The 15412-nt window shown below is 45.9% G+C and overlaps 1 protein-coding gene across 2 annotated transcripts in view; it reads right to left on the reverse strand.

Annotated features, from left to right (window-relative positions):
- SEC14L1 (SEC14 like lipid binding 1) overlaps positions 1 to 15412 on the reverse strand; it is a 111594-nt gene that overhangs the window by 13354 nt on the left and 82828 nt on the right. For both annotated transcript variants that reach the window (XM_075903576.1, XM_075903577.1), the window contains 4 exons: positions 5326 to 5414; positions 4138 to 4208; positions 2264 to 2435; positions 1859 to 1993 (listed from right to left, as the gene is read on the reverse strand). In XM_075903576.1, the coding sequence (XP_075759691.1) occupies positions 1859 to 1993; positions 2264 to 2435; positions 4138 to 4208; positions 5326 to 5414 (467 nt within the window). The remainder of the gene's footprint in view (positions 1 to 1858; positions 1994 to 2263; positions 2436 to 4137; positions 4209 to 5325; positions 5415 to 15412) is intronic.

Consider the following 15412-nt stretch of genomic DNA (forward strand, 5'->3'; position numbering starts at 1 on the left):
AGATGAGCCTCTAGCTATCATCTTTGGAAAATCATGGGAGACAAGAGAGATTCCAGAAGACTAGAAAAGGGCAAAGATAGTGCCCATTTATATAAAAGAACATTTATAAGAACAACCCAGGAAACTACAGACCAGTTAGTTTAACTTCTGCGCCAGGCAAGATAATGGAATAAGTAATTAAGGAAATCGTCTGTAAACACTTGGAAGGTGGCAAGGTGATAGGCAACAGCCAGCATGGATTTGTAAAGAACAAATCATGTCAAACCAATCTTTCTTTAATAGGATAACGGGTTTTGTGGATAAGGGAGAAGCAGTGGATGTGGTATACCTAGACTTTAGTAAGGTGTTTGATACAGTCTCGCATGATATTCTTATCAATAAACTAGGTAAATACAACTTGGATGGGGCTACTATAAGGGGGGTGCATAACTGACTGGATAACCGTACTCAGAGAGTAGTTATTAACAGTTCACAATCCTGCTGGAAAGGTATAACAAGTGGGGTTCTGAAGGGATCTGTTTTGGGACCAGCTCTGTTCAATATCTTCATCAACGATTTAGATATTGGAGTAGAAAGTACGCTTATTAAGTTTGCAGATGATACCAAGTTGGGAGGGGTTGCGACTAATCTGGAGGACAGGGTCATAATTCAAAATGACCTGGACAAATTGGAGAAATGGTCTGAGGTAAATAGGATGAAGTTTAATAAAGACATATGCAAAGTGCTCTACTTAGGAAGGAACAATCAGTTTCATACATACAGAATGGGAAGCGACTGTCTGGGAAGGAGTACTGCAGAAAGGGATCTAGGGGTTATAGTGGACCACAAGCTGAATATGAGTCAGCAGCGTGATGCCGTTGCAAAGAAAGCAAACATGATTCTGGGATGCATTAACAGGTGTGTTGTGAGCAAGAAACAAGAAGTCATTCTTCTGCTCTACACTGAGCTGGTTAGGCCTTAGTTGAAGTATTGTGTCCTGTTCTGGGCACCACAATTCAAGAAAGATGTGGAGAAATTGGAGAGGGTCCAGAGAAGAGTAACAAGATTGATTAAAGGTCTAGAGAACATGACCTATGAGGGAAGGCTGAAGGAATTAGGTTTGTTTAGTTTAGAAAAGAGAAGATTGAGGGGGGACATGATAGCAGTTTTCAGATATCTAAAAGGGTGTCATAAGGAGGAGGGAGAAAACTTGTTCATCTTGGCCTCTGAGGATAGAACGAGAAGCAATGGGCTTAAACTGCAGCAAGAGAGGTTTAGGTTGGACATTAGGAAAAACTTCCTAACTGTCAGGGTTGCCAAACACTGGAATAAATTGCCCAGGGAGGTTGTGGAATCCCCATCTGTGGAGATATTTAAGAGTAGGTTAGATAAATGTCTATCAGGGATGGTCTAGACAGTATTTGGTCCTGCCATGGGGGCAGAGGACTGGATTTGATGACCTCCCGAGATCCCTTCCAGTCCTACTATTCTATGATTCTATGATTCCTGCCTGGGCTAAGCAGTTATGTGACACAATGTTACCAGCTTGAACTTCAGTCTTGGGACATAATGGGGAAGACAATTTTTAAAATGCATTTATTTATGGGTGCAGAGTATTCTGTTAGTGATTTGTGATGTGTTTCACGAACAGTCTATTCCTCTTTTCAGGGTCGATTGCAAAGGCTGCTTCTATAAGGAATCACTCAGTTCCTCCAACCTGAGTCATTCATAGGAACTAGTATGAAAATGCTTTTTAGCAGACTAAAACCACACTTAAAGAAGATACTTAGCAATCTTCATTTTTGAGGTTTATTTATTTTTTTAAATACAAGAGTGAAAAAACAAATAAATTGTAATATTCAATAGTTTAAGTTCCTACCATGCACTCTCCACTAAGGAAATCTGGGATAATTTCTTTATCAATGTAATCCAGCAGCCCTCCAGGACCTTGGTAGTCATTTCCTGCATAAATAAGGAATTTCTTTCTGGTGTTATCATCAATGAAAGGACTAACCTACAAAGAAAAATGGAATTGATCAGGTTCTATTTTGTTTTATTTCATGTTATGTAAAGTATATAGAGTAAATGAGTGAATTATTCATCTGGCTACATAAACATATTTTTCTTCTTAAGAATTTTTGTTGTAATTCCAGAAATAAAATGTCTTACAAAAATGGGGTTTCCAGATGGTAACATTTACTGCTAATAGCACAATAAAGGTTTCATGACAGCATGTACATGAAAAGTGCATATCCAGGCGCAGATACTAGAAGTGCAAACGTACCAGTGTCCAGAGGACTGGAAATACTCTGGGAGCACGCAAGATAAGAAGGCGGCCCAATGTTTCAGGGTAATTGGCTTCAACCACTTCAATGATTCTTAGTAATGCTTTGACGCCAGGTCTCCATAAATGTCGCATATTCAAGCCCTCCAAATCCACCAAACAAGTCCAAGAGCTATTAATTATAAAAAGATTTAAGAATCTCGCTGGAATCATATTTCATTATTCACACCACTGCATTTGATCATTTGAGACATGAGCACTCAATTTTGTATCATAGATCTACAATTTTGGTTGGTTTTTCAGTTGCCCCACACTTCCTTCTGTACACAGTACATCTCATCCCACCTCTTCTTCATATTTTGTGCTGCCTGTAGATGTAGGAGACTAAGATCTTGGAAGAAGGAAATTTTTCTTAGCTATAAAGTGCCATGCTTATGGCTCTGTATATAATGATCACGGTGCTCATTCTGATATAGGACGGGCATGTGAGAAAAGGATAAACAACCATTTCAATCTCTTCCTAATGCTTATGTCACAGGGTGCGTGGGAGTCACTGGGCCCTGCACCCCAGTCTGCAGTCCGATGTGACTCTCAGCCAGCAGGTAGAACAGAAGGTTTATTGATTCGCAGAGTCTCAGCATAGCACAAGATCATTGTTAACACAGGAACCAGGAGCATTCAGTGCCATTTCTCTCCGGAAGAAGGGACCCCAGGCCCTTTTCCCGCCTCCTTCCTGCTCTAAGCGTCCTCTCTCATCCTAAATTAATGGAGACTGACTCATCCCCCCCAGGCCCTAGTCTCTGGCTTGGTGTTAGACCTGCCTCTCCCTTTGTTCCCTTTCCCTGGCCCAAGATGTTATCTGCTGTCATCTGGTCCTCAGGCTTGAGAGACTGAACATACTTCCATAGTGAGTTGTGCCCAGCCTTCCCCTCCTCATCCAGATAGTGTTGCAGTGCCCAAGGAAACTGAGGCATACACACACACAGAGTTACTACAGGGCAGCATAGGACAGTAGAATCACATACAACACAACAAAGCAAACAGTGAACCCAATCCCCACTATGTCACAATTTACTACTAGCTAACAAAACACCAGAATAGTGCCTAATAAATCACTGCCTTTAGTGTGGGGTGAGAGTACTGGTTCTACATTGGGAATTTAAAATTCAGCATGCCTGTTCCTTAACACAAGTGTGTGTTTTAAAAATGTCATTGCATTTTAAGACTGCATTTTCGCATTTAGGACTCAATTTGGGATAACATTGCCTATAAAGGACAGAATTTAAACACATGTCAGTGAGACTGAAGTATGTGTTTCAGTACTTTCCAAAATCAGGCCCAGATGAAGGGGTATGAATTCAGAACTCATTCTTGTATGCTCAGTTATGTTGTACTGATTCTAGACCATTGGAATGACTCCCAAAGACATCATATGAATCAAAGTGAATTTTTTTAGTAAGTGGATCGTGTATATTTCACTTCTTTGACCTTTACATGTAAACCCCCAGGGGCAACACAAGACCATAGCAGTACATAGGAGACCCAAGTCTTATACTTAGCTTCTCACTCAATCCGGCTGGGACTGGGAGTTCTTTGTAGTCAGACTATGAGAATGGGCATGCCATGCACTAGTAAACTTTTGGGGTGCGTCTAGACTACATGGCTCCATAAACGGAGCCATGTAAAGTAATTTACTCGACACAGTCAATGAAGCGGGGATTTAAATAACCACCGCTTCATTAAAATAAAAATGGCCGCCATGCTGTGCCAACAATCAGCTGATCCGCAACTCTGTGGTCTAACTTGAACACTGCCCCACAAAAATCCATACCTCATGTTATTTCTGAAAAATAACAAAAATTCTGATGTTTCACCTTATAGGCCTGCCGAATACTTTTGTATTCTCTTCACATCGCCTCAATCCTTCTTCATTTATAGAAAGAACCTACAAAAGAGAGAGTACTGTTTTAGAGAATGTTCTAAAATGGTTGGGATTGCTGGGACTGGGGAGAAACTTGAATCTTCATAACCTGAGCCTTAGACCTTCATGGTAACCTCAGACTAGTATAAAAGGATATTTAGTGAAGACATGTAATAGTGGATTTAGGAGGAGCAATGAATGTAGAAACTTTTAGGCAATTTACAAGAAGAAAATTAAAAACATATGCACCACATTTTAGTTCTTGGATACTATGGTGAAGAATTCTGGACAAAACCTTAGGGGCCACCCTTTTCTTCTGGCAAATGAACATCAGAAAGGCATTCAGTATATTTTGTGGAGTAGAACTTGTCTCTTCAGTTATTCAGAGTCAACAAATTATGAAGACACTAGTGTGCATGATTTTCACTTCTGGGTCTCAGATTTTTGGCATGACAAAAACTCCCTAAGCTCATCCCTAAACCTCCAACTTCTATCCTTTGAACCTTCAAAGGCTCCCCTCAGAAAAGTTAAGATAATTACCAAAAAAGATTGAAAAAAAAAAGCCTTAAGCACAAATATAGCTCCACCAGAAACAGAAAGTCTGCAACCATGAGATTGGCTTGTGACCAAGGCAAAGTATTGGCTGTTCCTATTATGCTTCTGTAGAGTATGCTTGTTCTGCTTGAAAGCTGGGTACACCAACACTGAATGCACCACTATGGGATTTTCAAAGAAAATGAATTATAGTCAATTTTCCTTTTAAAATAAATACTGCATCTAAGGCTACAGTCTGGGTGTATTTTATTTTTTTAAAATAGGATACTCATACAATTCCTAGGAAGGCATTTTTTCCCCACTCTGCACATATAAAAGCATCAGGAACTATACAAACTACACAAGCTGTTTTAACTGTCAGCTCAGAACTACAGTAACTGTCATACAACTGACTTTCTGCCATCAGTCTATAGCTTGAAAGAACACTAAAGTGAACTGTTTAGGAAGATTCGATGTGTTCAAACTGAGAACAGATTGCTAAAGCATGCAGAAAAATATCTATGTGCCCATCATTCTGGTGTGGCAAGAAATTGCAAAATTAGAATAAATTTGTTAGCAATAAACAAGTAATCTCTTAAGCACTTACATATCGAAGCAAGGCTTCCTCCCCAAGAGCTCGCACTAAGCCTTTGGTATCCATCTGTCCCAACCTCAACACATACAGAGGGCGCCCATCTGAAGAGCAAGAGAAGGTAAATTAGTATTTTGTGTTAAAGTTTTAAATCTAGTCTGTGTCTTTAGAGCCAAAAAGGTTTGTTTTTACAGTACAATAGATAACCCAGTTTAACTAGATTTCTGTTAAATTCCAGTGAAGACAAACCTTTTTGACAGAGAAGACAAAGTGACTTTGTAATTTTGTTGAACTAAGACATTTAGTTGTGCTTAACAAGATTGTGGACAAAATCTGCCTCCAGTCTAAGCCAAGTGAAGGATAGATTTTTGACCCAATATCTTTCCTGGTATCGCAGATCTCTGGTCAAGTTCTGTGCCCTAAATCATTCTCTAACAATGACACTATTCTGGGTTGCCCCTAACAAGCCTTTGAAAAGATTAGTGCATTAAAGTGAGGAACAGTACTCTCTGGATCAATGCCCTATTTGCTGAAATAATGGCTTGTATCATTTTTGGGCCCTTAAGTAGCTATTCCCCACATGTTATATGGAGCTGGCACACAACCTCATAAGTGCCGGTTAGGTCTCAGGAGGGCAAGTCTGTCCCAGAGATAAGGTTCAAATGGCATCCTTACACTCAAGGAACTGCCTCTTCTTAGAAATGTGAAATACCAGAATTCTCGGATTTTTGAGGGTCATAATTGACATTTTTGGCCCTTTACAGTATCCTAATGGAGCTATATTTTAGGAATAACATATTTATCTTCTTTATGGGATGGATTTTAACTCTGTCTTAAGCTATTCCAGTACACAAGCATAAATTGCCATTTTTGATGCTGTAATATACCATGACAGACAGCCTTGTTCCCAAATGTTTTGATTTGAGCTGGATATGAGTCAACAGCGTGCTCTTGTAGCCAAGAAGGTGAAGGGAATAATAGGGTACATTAGGAGAAGCATTGCCAGCAGATCCAGAGAAGTGATTATTCCCCTTTATTTGGCTCTGGTGAGGTTACATCTGGAGTATTGTGTCCAGTTCTGGGCCTCCCACTATAAAAAGGATGTGGATGCATTGGAGAGGGTCCAGCGGAGGGTGACCAAAATTATTAGAGGGCTGGAGCACATGGCCTATGAGTAGAGACTGAGGGATTTGGGTTTGTTCCTACTTTGAAGTAGGAATAAGAGCTCTTCCGGAAAAGGGCTTTTTTCCGGAGGATTGGGGTCAGTGTAGGCGCTCTTTTCCGGCTTTTCTAAAAACTGGAAAAAAGCGACGGACATTTTTATTTAAATGCCGCGGGGGATATTTAAATCCCCCGCGGATTTCCCTATTACGACCTGTGAAATTAGCATGCCCCTTTCGGAAAAGGGGCCAGTGTAGACGTAGCCCTGGAGTCACAAACAGCAATTGCTGAAAAAAGTCTCCCTTATAAATGAGTCTGTACGATTCTTCCTCTCAGTGCAAACTGACTGAGACAGCCAATGCAGCATGAAACACTTTGGGGCTGTGTCTACACTGGCGCGATCTTGCGCAAAAGCAGCTGCTCTTGCGCAAAAACTTGCTGCCTATCTACACTAGCTGTGTGTTCTTGCACAAGTAAAATGACGTTCTAATGTATGAAATCAGGACTTCTTGCTCCAGAACTCTGACGCTCCCACTTAGGAATAAGCCCTTTTGCACAACTGTTCTTGCACAAGAGGCTAGTGTAGACAGGCAACATGAATTTCTTGTGCAAGAAAGCCCTATGGTTAAAATGGCCATCAGAGCTTTCTTGCACAAGAGAGTGTCTATACTGGCAAGGACGCTCTTATGCAAAAGCACATCTCTTGCGCAAAAGCACATACCAGTATAGATGCTCTATTGTGCAACTACTTTAACTTAAGAACTCTTGCGCTAAACAGTTTTTGTGCAAGATCACGCCAGTGTAGACGTAGCCTGGAAGTATAAGTATTAAGAGCAGGTGGGTACTTCTGGCGGTGGAAGGCAAAGAAGGGTAATGGGGGAGGGACAAGCTTTCATTATATTATTCATGATGAAAGTTTTGACCACTTGATTCTTTGGAAGAGAAGCTTTGGCCATTTTTTTCATGGAAGTACCTATATGTTGACCCTATGTTCCTGTCTCTTCATAGGGTACAATACATTTTTGGCAGTTTAATTTGGCAAATTCATGTTCATCTAAGCTTCAAGAGGTATATGTCATCTTTATTTACGCATGATTTCCTGTAGGACATTATGGAGAGAGAAATATTGTTGAACCATGCCCTTAAATTTAATATTAAATTTTTCAGTGTGGATATTTATCAGTTTGCAAGATTAAAAAAAATAAGTTGTAGAACTAAAACTCAATGGCTGCATCTAGACTGGCAAGATTTTGAGCAAATTCTTTTAACGGAAACGTTTTTCCGTTAAAAGTATTTGCGCAAGAGAGCGTCTATACTGGCATGTGCCTTTGTAGCATCCATGCCCAGTATAGATTCTGTCTTGCGCAAGAAAGCTCCGATGGCCATTTTAGCCATCGGGCTTTCTTGCACAAGAAATTAACGTTCCTGTCTACACTGGCCCTCTTGCGCAAGTATCCTTATGCCTGATCAGGAGCATCAAAGTATTTGCGCAAGAAGCACTGATTTTGTACATTACAAAGTCAGTGTTCGTGCACAAATTCTTGTGGCCAGTGTAGACAGGCGGCAAGTTTTTGCGCAAAAGCACCTGCTTTTGCGCAAAATCTTACCAGTCTAGACGCACCCAACCTGTTTAGTCTGCAGATACAGCAGTAACATTTTTCAATATTCAGTTTTAAAAGATTCTAACCTACTTGCAGAGTTTACAAAATTCAGCGTTAAAATAGAATTTTCACTTAAAGCAGAATTCACACATTATTCTGAAATGCAGTATGCAGATTTTGAAGCACTATGCAAAAAAAATCGTTAATAAAAGAACTACAAAAAAACCTAACTTCTAACAATTTACTAACCTACCCCACCCAAATGATGCATGAGGAAAGGCTGTATAACTGGGAGTATTTTATTCTTAACATTACATCAACATTTTAAAGTCACAAGGGTTTTGTTGTTTAACAATTCTTTGACTTGGGTTCTTATCAAAATAAGAACTACTTAAAAGCATAGAAGAGCCATATTGATTGTATGAGTGTTTAACAATTTATGCTCAAGTAAAAGGGATAGCTTTCATTCATTAGTGTTAACAGACCTATGCCAGAGAGCATGTTTTATAGCTACTGCTCTCTACACTGCACCGTTATTTCGAGATAACTAGAGTTATTTCAAAATAACAATATGAGCATCTACACAGCCATTCCGTTATTTTGAAATAATATTGAAATAATGGCTGGCTTACTCCAAAATGCGTAAACCTCACTCTATGTCCAAAATAGACATTTCAAAATAAGGCATGTGTAGACCACTCCACTGCTGCTATTTTAAAATAGCCCCTCACCAGGGCCATTCTAAGTTATTCCTCCCCAATGCCTCCTTGGCCTTAAAATTGATATAGCATGTCTACATTAAGAAAGCCTGCCTTGGACTAATTTTGAGGCTTCCCTGCAGTGTAGAAGTGCTATTTCGAAATAAGTGTGCAGTGTAGACATACCCTATGGCTTGCCTGTGTTATTAAAAGTGTCTTGACTTGAAGAAGAGCTTTGGGTAAGCTCAAAAGTTTGCCTCTTTCACCACCTGAAGTTGGCCCAGTAAAAGATATAGCCTCACCCTTTCTAAAATCTTGGGAGTGGACCAACATGACTACAACACTGCAACTAAAGAATTCACTCAGCTGAGGTTTGGATCACATTTTGCACGTACAAGAGGAAAGAGAGGCTTTAAGGTGGTAGAACATTAACAGATCTCAAACTGAGGAATTCTCTGAAGAATTTACATGTTGGCAAACAATATTTCAGCTAAAAACACCTAAACAATAGTCTGTTGACATGCCACAAGAGGAATTACAAGACAGCAAAGGGAATTCAAGGACAGGATTAAGAATTCAAAATACAAGGTTGTAGACCTTTTGCCCCACTCAGGAAAGTTGTCAGATACTATAGTCTACTAACAGCCTTCAGACTTGTATCTGTTTCCTTTCTTGTTATTGGTGGGCACCTATATGTATGGAAGAGGGAAACAGGAAACCAAGCCTCTCCCTTAAAATCTAGAACACATCTCCAATTTCCTTCCAAAACTTGCAAGTCGGATTGGTCCCTTTCTACGATGAACAGCAGAGTGGAAATCCTCCCTCACATACCCTTTCCATAACTTTTCAACAAGACCAGTGCACAGTAGAGGCAAGTTAGGTGGTATCTTTCACCAGCTGGACCTGAATCCTTAAGTTCTGGGGATGTGACCATAGCCCATTATACATAGAATAAATAAGAAGCTGTTTTCTTAATGAACATGCTCTATTTTGTGTTCCTGTAACTGATCTGCAATGTCAAATATTGGCAACACCATAAGCAAGTGTTTCTGAAAACAGAAATAAGATGGTTGATTATAAAAAAGAATGGTTACTTACCTGTAACTGTTGTTCTTCGAAATGTGTTGCTCATGTCCATTCGAATTAGGTGTGCGCACCGCATGCACTGTGTCTTCCGGAGCGTTTTCCCTAGAGGTACCTGTAGCGCTGGCAGGGGGCCCCCTGGAGTGGCACCACCATGGGGGGGCATAAGTACACCTGCTGGCGCTGCCCCACCTCAGTTCCTTCTTGCCGGATGCTCCGATGAAGGAGAGGTAGGGGGGCAGTCGAATGGACATGAGCAACACATCTCGAAGAAAAACAGTTACAGGTAAGTAACCGTTCTTTTCTTCTTCGAGTGGTTGCTCATGTCCATTCGAATTAGGTGACTTCCAAGCCAACCCCACTTCAAGGAGGAGGGGTCGGAGCACTCAGAAAGAGAAGTCCACGAAAGCTGAACAATCCAAACAAATTTATTCAACCAAGCGAACACAGAAAAACTGCATAAAGTGCAATGTGATACTGATAAACCATACATATTTACAATACAGAGCTGAGGACTGCAAAGCCCACTCCTGTGTCCTCCCTGGCCTGCTGTGCCAGTGCATAGTGCGCCGTAAAGGTATGGAGCGACGATCATGTGGCCGCCCTGCAGATTTCAGTGATTCGAACCTGTGCCCCAAAAGCTACAGAGGATGCCTGAGCCCTGGTGGAATGTGCTGTACCCGGGGCGGGACTTTCCCGGTCAAGGCATAACACTCCCTAATACAACCTGCGACCCAATTGGACAACCTCTGGGTCGATATGGGGAGCCCTTTCATCCTGTCAGTGACAGCGATAAACAATTGTGTGGATTTGCGAAAGGGTTTAGTCCTATCAATATAGAGAGCTAGCGCACATCTAGCATCCAGGGAATGGAGCACTTGCTCCTTAGGGGAGGCGTGGGGCTTTGGAAAGAAAACCAGGAGGTAAATTTCTTGGGACAAATGGAACGGTGACATCGCCTTTGGGAGAAAAGCCGGATGAGGGTGGAGCCTCATATTATTGTCAGAAAACACTAGGTAGGGCGGGTTTACAGTTAGCACCATCAACTTGGAGACCCTGCGAGCCGATGTAATGGCCACAATGAATGCAACCTTCATAGAGAGGTGCTTCAAAGAACATGTGGCCAGCGGCTCAAAAGGGGGCGACATAAGCCTAGACAACACGAGGTTGAGGTCCCAAGCAGGGAGAGGGGGTCTAACCGAGGGATACAACTTATCTAAACCCTTAAGGAACCTTTTGACCATAGGGTCAGAAAACAGGGAAACTCCGGCCAAACCAACATGGAAGGCGGAGAGAGATGCCACATGGACTTTGACAGAGGAGGTAGAGTGGCCACTGGACCTAAGTTCAAAAAGGTAGTCCAGAATGGACAGAACAGGTGCACAGGATGGGTGCACTCCCCTTCTGGACACCCAAGATGAGAAGTGCCACCACTTGGCCGTGTACGACCACCTGGTAGACGGTTTCCTACTACTTAGGAGCACCATCTGTACCTCCTGGGAACATTCCCTTTCTGGTTGAGTCAGCCACGGATAAACCAGGCCATCGGGGGGGAGAGCTGAGATTCGGGTGAACCATGGCCCCTCTGTCCCAAGGTTGGGTCAGGAGATCCCGAGCTGGCAGGAGCGTTATAGGCTCCTCGCTGAGCATGTCCACCAGTATAAGGAACCAGAATTGTCTGGGCCACCGAGGGGTTATCAGGATGACCGTGGACCTGAAGGTCTTGACCCTGGTCAGAACCCTGGGAATTAGGGGAAATGGAGGGAACACATAGAGGATGCCTGCCGGCCATGTCACCGTCATGGCATCCCCCCAGGAGTGTTCCCCCAGCCCCAACAGGGAGCAGTAACTCTGACACTTGGTATTGCATGCCGAGGCAAACAGGTTTAATAAGGGACAACCCCACCTGTGGAAGATCTGACGACGAGCCGAGTCCCTGAGAGACCACTCATGGGCTCCAAAGGACCTGCTCAGAGCATCGGCCAGCAGGTTTTTGCACCCCGGCAGGTACTCTGCCTGCAAAACTATGTTGTGCTCTACACACAGGTCCCAGAGGCACAGAGACTCGCGACAGAGGGGAGGCGACCAGGCTCCCCCTGCCTGCTGAGGTAAAAAACAGCCACCGTGTTATCCATGTGGACCAGGATAGAACAGTGAGAGAGCTTCGACAGGAAGGTCTTGCACGCTCTCCTGACTGCCCTGAGCTCCCAGACATTTATGTGCAGAGCCCGCTCTTCAGGGGACGAGACACCCTGGGTCCTGTGACACCCCAGGTGTGCTCCCCAACCCAGGTCTGAGGCATCTGTGACCAGTGTAAGCAAGGGGGGAGGTACGGTGAAGGGAACCCAGCTGCACACCACCTCCTCCTGAGTCCACCATTGTAAGGAGGCTATCACCTCCGGAGGCACTGTGAGAACCGTGGACTGATTGAATGCCTTTGCCAACCAGGTCTGCAGAGGCTTGAGCCTCATTCGAGCATGGCGTACCACATACGTACACGCCGCCATGTGACCCAGCAGCCTCGAGCAGACCCAAGTGGTCGTGATAGGGAACCGAGTTAATTCGGAGACCAGCTCCACTATGGACAGGAACCTGGTTCTGGGGAGAAGTGCCCTCGCCACCCTGGTGTCCAGGAGGGCACGTACGAATTCAAAGTGCCGAGAGGGAGTCAACAATGACTTTTCCTCATTTAGCATGAGTCCCAGCCTTACGAAGAGGGCCCTTGTGAGGGACACATGGGCCTCAACTTGTTCGTAGGAACGACCGTGAATTAGCCAGTCGTCCAGGTACGGAAACACATGTACCCCTTTTTTGCGGAGGAACGCCGCTAAAACTGCCATGCATTTTGTAAAGACCCTTGGTGCTGTTGAAAGGCCAAATGGGAACACTGTAAATTGGAAGTGGCATCGGGAAACAATAAAATGGAGGAACCTCCTGTGGCTGGGTCTTATTGCCACATGGAAGTAAGCATCCTTGAGATCGAGAGTTGCGTACCAGTCTCCTAACTGGAGAACCGAAATGACAGAAGCCAGGGTTACCATTCTGAACTTGGATTTCACGACTGCCTTGTTGAGGTCCCTGAGATCTAAGATGGGACGAACCCTGCCCTTGGGTTTCAGGACAATGAAATAACCTCTTGCCCTCCAGATGTAAAGGGACCCTCTCCACGGCTCCCTTTTGGAGGAGGGTGTCTTTGTGAGAGGTGTCCCTGAAGAGGGACGGGATGGGCGGGTTGGAAGGGGGCGAACCCAGAAAAGGGATGGTATAGCCACTCCTGACTATCCTTATGACCCAGGCGTTGGTCGTGATTTCTGCCCAGGCCTAAGCAAACCGGGATAACCTGGCCCCAAACGGGGTGCCAGGGTGGGAGGCTGGTGCGCGACTCTCTAGCGGCCCGTCAAAATTGGTGCTTGTGCTGCTGGGAGGGACCTTGACCAACCCCACGGGGGTTGTCCCCTCTCGGGCAATGTCGACGACCCCTTGAGGACGAGGGGCCCGCAGCCGCCCCTGCACCCCCACTAGGAGCACGAGGACGGCGTCTCCAGTAATCCCCACGGGGGACCTGGGACTGCGGTCTCCCCTGCTGTCTGTAGGGCAGCTGACGATGCTGAGGAGCCAGCGTGTGGATCCCCAAGGACCGGAGAATAGATCTCGTGTCCTTGAGCATATGGAGCCTCGAGTCCGTATGCTCCGAGAATAACGCCTTGCCGTCAAAAGGCAGATCCTGAATAGTAGTCTGGACATCAGGAGGTATTCCAGACACCTGCACCCAGGCACCACGGCGCATAACCACACCTGATGCCATGGTGCGGGCTGCAGAGTCGACAGCGTCCAGGGAAACCTGGAGGGCCATGCGTGCGATGTTTTTACCCTCAGAGGTCATGGCCGCAAACTCCTGACGGGTCTCGACAGGCAGCCTGTCCTTAAACTTATCCACGGCCTGCCAGGTATTAAAAGCATAACGACTCAGCATCACTTGCTGATTAGCAATGCGGAGTTGCACCTCACTGGTGGCATACACGTTACGGCCTATCAGGTCAAGACGCTTGGGCTCCCCAGCTTTTAGGGACAGCCCCGGCTGGGGATGTTTCTCCCTTTGGGCCGCAGCCTTAACAACCAACGACCCGGGGACAGGTTGGGAGTACAGGTGTTCGTGCCCCAACTGGGGAATGTAATAGCGCCTCTCGACTCCTTTTAAGGCATTGGTAATTTTGGCCACGGTCTTATTAAGTGGCAAAGCCAAATGGGCGGGCGCATCCTCCGAGAGGATGTCAATCATGGGATCCGTGTCCTCCACAGGGACATCCAGATTGGAGGCCAGACACCTAAGCAGCTCCTGATGCGCTCGGGCATCCATAGTAGGCAGTGCCGGTGCAGGATCTGCCAAGGCTTCATCAGGAGATGATGACGACGACGACTCCTGGATCGGTGCCGGGACTGGCGTAGGAACCAGTTGAGGCGCTGGTTGGGCAGGTGGTACCGCTTGCGGAAGTGGCTCCGGTACCGAGGCCTGTGGCTCAGCCGCGGCATCCGAGGCAAGCGACCTCTGGGGGGAAGGAGGGAATCACGACAGCGATGCCGATGGTTGTGTTCGGCGGCCTGGGGCTCCTGACACCACAGAGGAGGGCACAGGCTCCTGCCACTGGTGGTAAGCCCACGGTGTCCAGAAAGGCAACTGCGGTTGAGGTGGCCAAGTCTGCTGCACCCGCAAACGATCACATCAGTGCCGGGAATGAGATCTATGAGCTGAGGAAGCTCCCAAGGACTCCGATCTGAACGATGCCGCATCAGAATCTGACGAGTAGTCGGACTCCGGCCAAGGAGGAGCAGATGACGAATGTCCTGTCACCAAAGGAGGAGCAAACTGGCCATGGACTCGGGTTTGCCCGCGTGTGCCCGATGAGGGCATGCCGGCACCGGGAAGACCGGTCCTGGTGCCGTTAACGGTGCCTGTTGCGGTACCGGGATCCCCGATACTGATGCCGGGGGGGTGGAGTAAGTGCCGGAGGGACAAGCCCCAGTGCCCGGGATGGAGTCGGTTGTGGCACCGGGAGGACCGGTCCCGGTACCGAAGCTGGTTGCGGTGCCAACACGGAGCAAGGCTGCGGTGCCGAAGCCGGTACCGGTTGCAAGACGAACCCCAAAGAAGCTGATGTCACTGTCGATGGCGGTACTGGCAAGGTCCATAAGGTCAATGCCAGTGCCTGCGATGGTGCCAACGAGTGCATCGGTGCTGAAGAAGCTGATGCTGAAGGGCCCGGTGCCGACGGCTGGAACGGCACCGCTGGAAAGCTGCTCATCGCCGGCGTCGAGGATGACGGTGCCGTAGACGTTGCCACATGGCTAGAGTGGTATGGCACCGGTGCAGCCAAGATGAGGTCTGGGAGAGGTCCCAGCACAGAGGATGGTCGGGCCCAGTCGGGCGCCGGGTGAAGCCTGGCGGCCTGCGTCGAGACTGGCACCGATGAGGAAGCAAGCGGTACTGGTCCCACCGGGGACGGTCACACTGCAAAAGTGGCCAGAGGCGTCCGGGTCATGCTGGTGCGGAGGCGAAGCCGG

Source organism: Pelodiscus sinensis, chromosome 20 (assembly GCF_049634645.1).
Source record: "Pelodiscus sinensis isolate JC-2024 chromosome 20, ASM4963464v1, whole genome shotgun sequence".
NCBI classification, from domain to species: domain Eukaryota; kingdom Metazoa; phylum Chordata; order Testudines; family Trionychidae; genus Pelodiscus; species Pelodiscus sinensis.